Below are 11,201 nucleotides of genomic sequence, written 5' to 3' on the forward strand. Positions count from 1 at the left end.
TGATGCCCTTACTAATATATCCAGTGATTTGGCCTCCTCAGCTATCTGTGGTAATAAATTAATCATAGATTCACCACCCTCCTGAATAAAGAAATTCTGGGCCTGTATCCTCTGGTCCTAGATTCTCCCACTAGTGGATACATCCTCTCCACATCCACTCTATCCAGGCCTTTCACTATTTGGCAAGTTTCAATGAGGTTGCCGCTCATCCTTCTAAACTCCAGCAATGAGTACAGTGCCCAGTGCCATCAAAACGATCATCATACACTAATCCAATCATCCCCAGGATCATTCGCATTCTTGTAAACCTCCTCTGAACATCCTCCTTCCTCGTATACGGGGCCCAAAACTGCTCACAATATTCCAAATGGGGTGTGACCAGTGCCCTATAATGCCTCAGCATTACATCCCTGTTTTTATATTCTAGTTCTCTCAAAATAAATGCTAGCATTGCATTTGTCTTCCTTACTACAGTCCTATATCATTACGAAATATCAAAATGGATTTTGTTGATTAGCAATTTTTGGGCAAAGTGAATTTATGTTTGTTTAGAGAAATCGGCAGTCTTAACACTTTAAATGCATAAAGCTCTCATTTTCTAGTGTACTCTCCGGATTCTAGTTGGTTTGCAGCATTATGCATTCATTCGCATTGATTCCCAAGTGTCTGAATGAGACTGAAAAAATTAGCTCATTGACCCAGTTCTCCAGGTAGCCATTACATATTTGGAAAACACTGACCTTAAGATTGGGAAAGATGAATTAGGTAATGAGGTGCCGGCAGGATCCAGAAGTTGGACTATAAATAAAGCAGTCGCTGATCAATCCAAGAGAGAATTCAGGCCAAATTACTTTCCCCAAAAAGTGGTTAGAATTGAGACACAACCCTCAGGGAGTTGCTGAGTTGATTATCATGGAGCCACTTCAGTGAAAACAACTTTAACACACGGATGGATTGGCTTGAAGGATGTCATGGAGTCACATTGCTCTTCGACCCACTTGTCCATGCTGACAATCTATTTCCCCTTGTTTGGCCCATATCCCTCTAAACCTCTTCTATCCATGCACTTGGTCACAACTACGTACTATTCCAACCAAGTAATGACATTGCATTAAAACGCAATGTGCTGAAGTAACTCAGCAGGTCGGGCAGCATCTGTGGAGGGAATGGATAGGTGCTGTTTCGGATAGGTGCTGTTTCGTCATCAGATGAATGGATAGAAACAAGAAAGCTTTTCACTGTATCTCGGCGTATGTGACAATAAACTAAACTAAAAGGATAGCATGCAAACAAAAAATTCCACTGTATCAATAAACTAAAGTACATGTAACAATAATAAATCTAAATAATAAATCTGTGTGGGAAGATGTGGATTCCCCAATAATTTTAAATAGGGCTTTTAACATAGGTGCTTCGTATAAATGTAATAAGATAAATATTGACATTGAGCCATAAGTGGAGATGTTAGGAGATTAAAAAGGCAGGTTTAACATTTGAAGGTTTTGGAATAGCCCAGTATTCAACCTGGTAATCTAACACTGTACAAGAACGAAAAACTAACGGAGGTTTGGTTTAGTTTAGTTCAGAGAAACAGAGCAGAAACAGGCCCTTTGGCCCACCGAGTCTGCGCCGACCAGTGATCCCCATTCACTAGCACTATCCTACACTCTAGGGATCATTTACACTTTTACGGAAGCCAATTAATCTACAAACCTGTGGTCCTATGGAGTGTTGGAGGAAACCGGGTAAACTCCATGTGGTCACGGGGATAATATACAAACTACGTACAGATAGTACCCATAGTCAGGATCGAACCCAGGTCTCTGGCGCTGTAAGGCAGCAACTTTACCGCTATGCTACCATGGCGCCTATGTGCTATGACATGACTAAGACATTAACCTGAAGCTCCATCTGTTTTCATAAGTTGCTGTAGAAAATCCTGTGGCATCACTTGAATTGATATAGAGTTCATTCCAGTTGATGTTGATCCTTTAATCAACAATAAAACATGATCAATGACACATCATCTGTGTGCAAATGGGGTTCCTACATTGTAGCCATGACAACACTTCAAAAATAGTTCTTTAACTATAACGTGCTTAGGATGTGCTGAGATTGTGAAAGAATAGAAATGTTTGGTTTGTTTTTTTTCCTCCAAATATATAATCCTTTTGTTTTAACATGTAACAAATAACTGTGGAACGAGGTATTAAAATCGCAATTCTGGGAGGGAGCAAAGGCAATGCCTCTAGGTTTGTGGTAGGAATTTGCTGTGGGCAGGTTGTAAAGGAAGCTGCCTTGCCTTCTCTAACATGTGGTGCTTTAGATTGTGGCCAGTGCCAAGTGCCTGGTCTAGTTTAGGCTCTGGGATCTTCAGCTGTTCCCAATTCCTGTGACGGATATCGAGACTAGTCCATTCTTCCTTTAGTGCACCTGGCAAATAGCTTGGAATTTTTTGCAGATTTTCATTGCACCATTTATTGCCGGCAGCTGCAATGTTTGCACAAACCATTATAGAATGTGCCTGGGGTCGTCTCTGTTTATTGTCAGTCTAATTGTGTTGAAAGCTCTGAGCAGCCAGAAGAGTTCCTACAAAGACCTTCGATAATGTGGTTGCCAAAGCATCTGTCTCGCAGGAGTCTCCAAGCACTGAGCTCTCTCTAGATATTTCTAAAGAATGCAGTGGTTTTTTTTGTTTCAATCTTTCTATTTGCTAGAATTTTACTTATGAGCCATTACCAATATTCACTGTGTTTGCCTCAAGACTTGGAACCATTTGCAACAATCACCCTGTTTGCCTCTAGAATTGCATCCATTTCCAATATGCACTGTTGCTTCAAGGGTTTGAGTTTAGTTTATTGTCACGTGTACTGAGATACAATGAAAAGCTTGCGTTGCGTGCTATCCCGTCAGCGGAAAGACAATACATGATTACGATCGAGCCAACCGCTGTGTACAGATAGATACATGTTGAAGAGAATATCGTGAATAACATTTAGTGCAAGATAAAGCCAGTAAAGTCCGATCAAAGATAGTCTGAGGGTCTCCAATGAGGTAGATAGGAAGTCAGGACGAGTTGTTGGTAGGATGGTTCAGTTGCCTGATAACAGCTGGGAAGAAACTGTCTGAATCTGGAGGTGTGCATTTTCACTCATCTGAACCTTTTGCCTGATGGGAGAAAGAGAGAGCCGGGGTGTGACACATCCTTGATTATGCTGGTGGCCTTGCCGAGGCAGCATGTGTGATGGTCTGGGCCGTGTCCACAATTCTCTGCACGGTGGGTTGGAGCCATTGCCAATATTCGTCCTCTTTGCCGCAAGGCTCGGTCCGAGGAAAATTCTTGAGGATGAGATTCACCATTGGACCTTATCTTTATCAGTGATTTGGGTCCCCATGGTTCCCCATGTTTCCTTGTAAAAACAGGTAAGAAGTTATATCCACAGCACAACGGTCTCCTCTGATTCAACATGCCATGGAGCAGATTGAGTCTTGGTGCTCAGCCGTTAAAAGATTTGATGAAAGAAGGATAACAGCAGTGGCAAAACTTCTGAGAACTGCCTGCATGGGGCCAAAATGGAAAGAAGTGAATCTTGTTGTGCAGCACGCTGCAGAAGGTGTCTGGCACGCCTTCTGATTTCTATCACCTACGGACCCTCAGTATCAGGCAGGCAGTATAGGTCAGGCAGTATCTCTGGAGAACATGGATAGGTGATGTTTTAGGTTGAGACCCTTCTTCAGTCCTTGGTTGTTCTTGGTTTAATGTTTGTATGATGTTTGCGAGTTGCGAATGGTGCAAATGGATTGGTGCAAATGGATGAGCTTGCAGATTGGTCTTTACGGGTTCTGCCGATCACAACTCTTGAGTTTAGGTTGAAGAATCCCTGTGGCAAGAAAGCTGAATTGATCCCATTACCTGCATCTTCTAGGAGGAGAGCTACATTAAAATTCACAGCACAGCTTCTGTTAGAGACATTGTGCTGTGCATGTTTTGGAAGCATTTACTGTAAAGGGAAAAGATTCAGATCAGCTTGAAATCTATGCACCGTTCAGAGGGACACTTGGTTGGGGAGTAACTCAGCAGTTCAGGCAGCATCTCTGGAGAACATGGACAGGTGACATTTTGGGTCAGGACTCTTCTTCAGAAGCAAAAGGACTGAAGAACGGTCGTGACCTGTAATGCCACCTGTCCATGTTCTCCAGAGATGCTGTCTGATGTCTTTTTTTTGGTAAACCAGCATCTGCAGTTCCTTGTGTCTATATCTTGCTTTGGGGACAATCTATTTTCAGCGTATTTCTGTTAACGCTGCAAGATTGGAATTCCATGCTGGAGGGAGTCCCCATCATTTGTCCACTGATGCTTCAGATTTCCAACATCTGTAGTGGTGTTTTTTTTTTTTAATTTCTGGGATCCTTCCAGAGTCACGAGACAAGAGATTTTCAGTCGGTGTCTTGATAGAATGAGCCCGCCGCACATCTGACCCAGTGTCCATTCCGCACATGTCGGAACATTTAGTTTCCCCACATTAACACTGGAGAACAACACTGCGTTTCTATACTGTACGTGATGGATCACATTCAGATGGAAAGCTCCATTCTCTGGGCGTTCCATTGCCATGACTTGTGCTCCCTTTGAACACATTCAAGTGCAGGACAGGTGGTTTTTGCCTGGCAGCCGTCTATAGACCCTGGTGGTATGTTGTGTGTTCATCTAATTGAATTAAATTATTTATTTTCCAAAAATACCATTGGTGGGCCTTATCTAAACCACAGGCTTCAAGTTGATGGGTAATGCTTACCTTGTTTTCGTTAGTTGTGAGTTGCTTCCTGCCCTCCCTTGTCGCGGGAATTCAGTTTGCTGTTCCTGCTGAATTGCTCTGTTTAGAATTGGTCTGTTTTTCAGTCAAGGCATTGAATTGACGTTCCATCTGTTTTATCCTTCCTTGGCTCGGGCAATTATTGCAGGTCTTGCTGTATTATTGAAAGCAGAGGTGCCAGCGCACACCTACCTCAATTAAAGTGCCAAAAACGTTGTTCACTGTGGTCATCATTCATCTCACTTTATGTTTTTCGGCATATTACCATGCAGTAAATTGACTATATAGAGGACTGCAGTTCAGAGGTGACTCATTACAACTGAAAAGTTTTCACATTTCCTAGCGATGAAATATCGACCATACGAGTGCTCAGCCTTCTTTCAAAGTTAACACACTGCTTGCACCTTTTTTTCCTCGTCCTCGTTGCTAGCCTGAAGCCATTAATCATCCTTTGGATCGTCCTCAAATAAAATGATTTAATGTCTTCGGAAGTTTTCCATTTTATTCCTGTAATAAGAGGCACAGACCCATTCTGGAATATCTCACCGCAGTGAAAACTAGAATGTGAGGTGTTGGTGGATGGGTAGATGTCTCTGTTAGTGTTCCCAGCTTCACCACAGTCCCCGCTAGTTTGGTTTCACTCTTTACAGGTCTTTTAATTCAAAACAACTGCACTAATTGACAAGCTTTCCCTCGTCCAGCCGATCGTTATATCGTACAATATTTTAAGCAGTAATGCTATCCAGCTGTTCTGCGTGTGTGTTTTGTTTTGGATAGTTGCAGATTCACAAAGGGCTGAAGAAGTTTATATTTTAAGAAAAGAGGAGAGGGGAAAAAAATCTTTGCATCGTACTTTTATTAATCCGAAGCAGACTGTTTGGCTTAGTGAAAGAGAGAACTTATGCAATTTGAGAGTCTGTTGAGTGCGTCTGTTTTGGTGCCCTGAAGGAGTCAATTAGATGAACACACAACATACCACCAGGGTCTTTAGACGGCTGCCAGGAGATATCTCTTTCTATTTGCAAAATGACCACTGGTATCAGATAAAGAATCCACTTGAGGACCCTCGTCTGCTGAGAGAGGGAGGGAGGGAGGCAGGAAGAGAGAGAGAGAGAGACACAGTGGTGTCGCGGTAGAGTTGCAGCCTTGCTGGTGCTGTTGGGTGCTGTTTATACAGAGTTTGTTTGTTCTCCCTGTGACCATGTGGTCTTCTCCAGGTGCTCCAGCTCCTTCCCACACTCCAAAGACATGTAGGGTTGTAGGTTAATTTGCTTTAGTAAAATTGTAAGTATTTCCTAGGATAGTGTTGGTGTACGGGGTGATACCTGGTTGGTGCGGACTCAGTGGGCTCTGTATCTATTAAAAAAAGAAAGTGCCTGAGTTGGGCCAGCTTTTGGTGTAGCTGCGTGAAGGGCCAGGGTAGCTGGTAGATGTACAACGTCTATTCAACCGTTGACAAATAACCTGCCAGAAAGTGGCGTCACAGGGTAGTCAAGAAGGCCTTTGGTACATTGGCCTTCATAAGTCAGGGTATTGAGTTTTGAAGTTGGGATGTTATGTTATAGCTGAACACGATGTTGGTGAGGCTGCATTTGGAGCATTGTGTTCCGTTTTGGTCATTCAATTGCTTTCGGAAGGATGTTGTTAAACTGAAAAGAGAAAATTTACAGGAATGTTGTCAGGACTAGACCCGAGCTATAGGGAGAGTTGGGACAGGCTTCAGCTTTATCAGCTGCACCACTATGCTCCCCTTATGTGCCTGATCAAGTGCCTATCTAAACGCCTAAAATGGCACTAATGTATCTGCTTCCAGCACCTTGGCTGTGCATTCCAGGCACCTACAACTCTCTTTGTTTAAAAACTTTCCTTGTAAATCTCCCTTAATTATTCCCCTTCTCACCTCAAAGCTATGCCCTCTAGTCCTGGATTTGGCATTTCCACCCTGAGAAAATGACTGTGACTATCTACTCGGTCGATCTCTCATAATTTTATATATTTCTACCACATTGCCTCTCAGCCTCAGACGTCTAGAGATGATAATCCAGGTTTGTCCAACTTTTGCTTAGAGCTATTACTTCTAATCCAGGCAACATCCTGGTGAACCCGTTCTGCACCCTCTCTAAAGCCTCCACATCCTTCCCGTATTGAGGCATCCAGAATTCCACACAATACTCCAAATGTGTCTTACTCAAAGTTTTATCGAGCTGCAACACGACCTACCAACCTTTATACTCAATGCAAGTATACCATACGCCTTCTGTACAATCTTGTTTACATGTGTTGCATTCATAATGGAATTTCACCTCAAGACCCCTCTGTACAGAATGGTCTGGCATTTACTATATACTTATAACCATAAGTATATAATAAATGCCAGACCATGGTTGACCCTTCAAGACTTTTAAATAAAATAGTTCGCCTTTGTACTTTTTTTCAACCAAATTTGAGGACTTCACATTTTTCTGCATTTCTATCTTCCATCAAAGGCGCCTTTGTCATACAGTCATACAGCATGGAAACAGGCCCTTCGGCCCAACTTGCCCATGCCGACCAACATGCCCCATCATCACTTGCCCTATCTGCCTGCATTTTGACCCATATTCCTCTAAACATATCATATCCATGTGCCAGTCCAATTGTCTAAACGTTGTTATAGTATCTGCCTCAACTACGTCCTCCGGCAGCTCGTTCCATCAGCCTACCACCCTTTGTGTAAAAGAAAAAGTTGCTCCTCAGATTCCTATTAAATCTTTTCAGCCTCTCAACTTAAACCTATGCCCTCTGGTTCTTGATTCCTCTACTCTGGGTAAAAGACTGTGCATTTACCCCATCTATTCCTCTCATGATCTTATACACCTCTATAAGATCACCTTGCATCCTCCTGCCCTCCAAGGAATAAAGTTCTAACCTGCTCAACCTCTCCCCTTTTGGCCTGGCAACATCCTCGTAAATCCTCTTTGCACCCTTTCTAGCTTAACAATATCTTTCCTAGCAGGATGAACATATCTGAACTGTTTAGTGTATCAAAGTTCTGAAGAAGGGACCCGGCCCAAAACACCAAGTGTCCATCACACTCTAGATGCTGCCTGACCCGTTGAATTCTTCCAGTAGTTAGTGTTTTGTAGCATCTACAATTCCATGTGTCTCTGACTAATCACAACTCTTGACACCCCTCCACATCCGCACAACAGCGGTTCTACAGCGCCAGAGACCAGGGTTCGATTCTGACTACCGGTGCCATCTGTATGGAGTTTGCATGTTCTCCATATAACCGCGTGGGTTTTCTCTGGATGCTCCGGTTTCCTCCCACATCCCAAAAGCGATTGGGTTTGTAGATTAATTGGCTTCTGTAAACTGTCCCTAGTGTGTCGGATAGAACTCGTGTACGGGTGATCGCGGGCTCAGTGGGCCGAAGGGCTTGTTTGCACACCTTATCTCTAAACTCAACTAATCTAAAGCTAAAAGTTTGATGAAAGTTCTTTTGATCATCACTTCAAACTAAAGACAAACTCTCAAGAGAAAAAGGTAAACTTGCTGACCATTTGTGATATTTCTCTCTCTTTTCTGCCCCACAGCTTCTCAGGTTGAATATATGATCAAAAAGAAACACATCTATCTTTTGGGCAACGGTCGTATCAATATGTGCGGCCTGACCACTTCTAACTTGGATTACGTGGCAGAATCCATCAAAGAAGCAGCGACAGGCAGCCAGTGCCAGTAAACAAGAACTCCCCTCCAAAGTGATCTGTTGACGTGACTGTGTGTGTGTATGTGATAGCGGGTGGTTTTTGTTTGGTGTTGCAAACTCTCGCACTCCCAATACATAATTTTATATATTGGAACAGAGAAGTTCTGAGATTATGGTTTAAAGAAAGAAATGAGAAACGCTCATTTAACTTAGTTCCCGGTTCAGCATCCAGCCTTGATGTTTGATTTTGTCTTCACAATTATTGTGACATTCATTTTTAAAGTTGTTTAAAAAAAAAAGCTGTAACTGAACATCAAATGTTATCCGAGGATTTTAATGTGAAAGGCAGTTGATGGCTGGCAAGTTCATAAACATTGTGAATATCTGGAAATGTGTGTGGTTTGTTCCCCCCATGTTTTGAAGTTAGTTACTCTGGATTGCTTCACATTTTTGTTAAATCTTCCTTTCTGTATGTAAAAAAAATGCTTAAAACACAATGTATTTTACTTTCCAGTTTCCAAAGGAAACCCTTCGAAAAATTAGATGCGTGAAAACCATTTTAATGGGCTTTTAATTTCTTAACATTTTAAATTGGAGTTATGCTCCTTTCAAGTTTATAACAGGAGTGATGATGAGATGGGGGGAAATGGAGGTTTGAATGGGATAATCCGTTGAGAATGAAGTTTTAGCCCACAACTTTGTTCCTGCAAACTTAGTTTAAGCAAATGACCTACTTTAAGTTAGGTTTTAGTGTCAGTCTTCCAGTTCCGTCTGGTGCTGTGCGTTAGGATATTCAACGGCATGTAATCATTTAAGATGCAACTGTAGAATTAATTCTAATCCATTATCTTGTTGGTCTTTTTATCATGAATGGGTGGGTGCTCTCAGACCAAGTGTGTAGTCAGTGAGCACGACGCAGTCTTAGAGATGCAAACTTGACCTGGGTGAGGTGATAACTTAGACTATTTTACACATCATCATCCAATGTTAAATTGTCTGATGGGCTAATCGCTCATTTCTTCAAATTGTTTCTTATAGAATTGTTTCTTATACTCTCATAGAAGCAAAGTTTAATAAATAAGATTAACTCCTCAGGGGAGAATTGATTCCATCCAGGTTTTATTTGGTTATTGTTTGATTGAGGCCATAATTATTCAGCCATCTTGAGGGCTTAGATTGATGCAGTTCTGACTAATGTTTTAACTACTGTGACTGAAAGATGGGTCGAGAATGATTAACTTGTTTTTAATTTAGATTGAAGCGGTTTCCGTTATGTAGGGAGGGCATTAAGATTTTGAAGATAGCGTTACATCTGAGTCGGATAATCCTGAACCTTTGCAAATGAATTACAGAGAATACAAGACAGCTTTAGTCTGGGAATGGTACTTACAATCCACAATGTTAATTGTCTTAAACCCTCTCCTGTAAAGCACTTTCAAAACAATTACCATACGGATTAGTTATTTTTCTTAGCAGAAAATAAAAGGCAATGGACTGACAGTAGAGTTATTAAACAGCAAATGAATGTAACCAGATTAGAGTTGACTTTATACCAATATGTCACTTACAATGGCAGTTTGCATAGGGAATATTATCGGGAGTGGAATTTATAGTAATTCCCTCAAAATTAATTTGGGGGGGAAAAAGGAAAAAAAAAATGTTTTGGGAAGAGGTCGGGATTATGGAGAAAGGAAGGAAGAGAATTCAGCTACCTCTTAATTTTGGCTGTCCAGTTGCACCCCGACACCTTGCTTGTCATATTTGTTGACGTAATTGATGAATGATTGCTATTAATCGATCAAATAATTAGCACAGATCCAGTATATGCACTTGCTATAAACTGCTTATAATATATTAAGAATTACCCCAAAATATTTGGGATGTACAAATCTTGGCTAAATGGAGTTTACATCTAATGTATTAGGTCACATCAAATAAAAATAAATAATTTAAAACAGTTTATGGTTCATTCTTTTCATTCATTCTCGCGGTTTCCGTGCTGTCTAAAGTCCGGTCGGGTTCGTTTACTGAGACGTGGTGGTATTTCAGCGCAATTAATTGCTGTACGAGGCCAGAATCTGCTGCATTCGTGAAGCATGTCGCAGGATCGCCAACAAGTTTATTTTTCTGTTTCACTCTGACTGTAGTGACGGAAATGAGAGATGATGGTTTATCCATCCTTGGTACTGGGGTGTGTGTCTGTCAGGCACAGTGTGTTGGCAGTCCGTTCACCAGACATTACAGCAGTTGTAACAGTTAGGATCTTAACATGATCCTAAGTAACTGTGTGGCTCCTCTGAAACATAAGATTCTGATGGTAGTTGAACAAGATTTCTGTGTATAAATGGCAATATTCTGCACATGAATGTTTTCATATATACATACACGCATACATTTGTGTATACATACACATATATACATACACATATACATACTTGAAGTGTGCGCATGTGTGGGGTCTCGGGCCGGCGAGGCCTACGGAATCAGTGATATTTTCAAGCCGCTACAGAGTTATTACAGAAATGAGTTGCTTAAAGCTTAAATAAAGTTAAAGTAAATTACGAGTAGCGTAAAAGTTTCATTTGCCTCACAACAATACTCTATATATATATATATATGCACACAAAATATATTTATATATATATTTATGTGTACACACACACATATGTATATACACACACACATATACACACACACAC

At 41.4% G+C, this 11,201-nt stretch overlaps 1 protein-coding gene across 1 annotated transcript in view; it reads left to right on the forward strand.

Annotated features, from left to right (window-relative positions):
• Positions 1 to 10,457, forward strand: part of got1 (glutamic-oxaloacetic transaminase 1, soluble) — a 46,191-nt gene extending 35,734 nt beyond the window's left edge. The window contains exon 9 of the mRNA XM_055647036.1: positions 8,390 to 10,457. Within this exon, the coding sequence (XP_055503011.1) occupies positions 8,390 to 8,535 (146 nt within the window). The 3' untranslated portion in view covers positions 8,536 to 10,457. The remainder of the gene's footprint in view (positions 1 to 8,389) is intronic.
• Positions 10,458 to 11,201: the final 744 nt, after the last annotated feature.

This window comes from Leucoraja erinacea, chromosome 15, assembly GCF_028641065.1.
Source record: "Leucoraja erinacea ecotype New England chromosome 15, Leri_hhj_1, whole genome shotgun sequence".
In the NCBI taxonomy this organism is placed as follows: Eukaryota; Metazoa; Chordata; class Chondrichthyes; order Rajiformes; family Rajidae; genus Leucoraja; species Leucoraja erinaceus.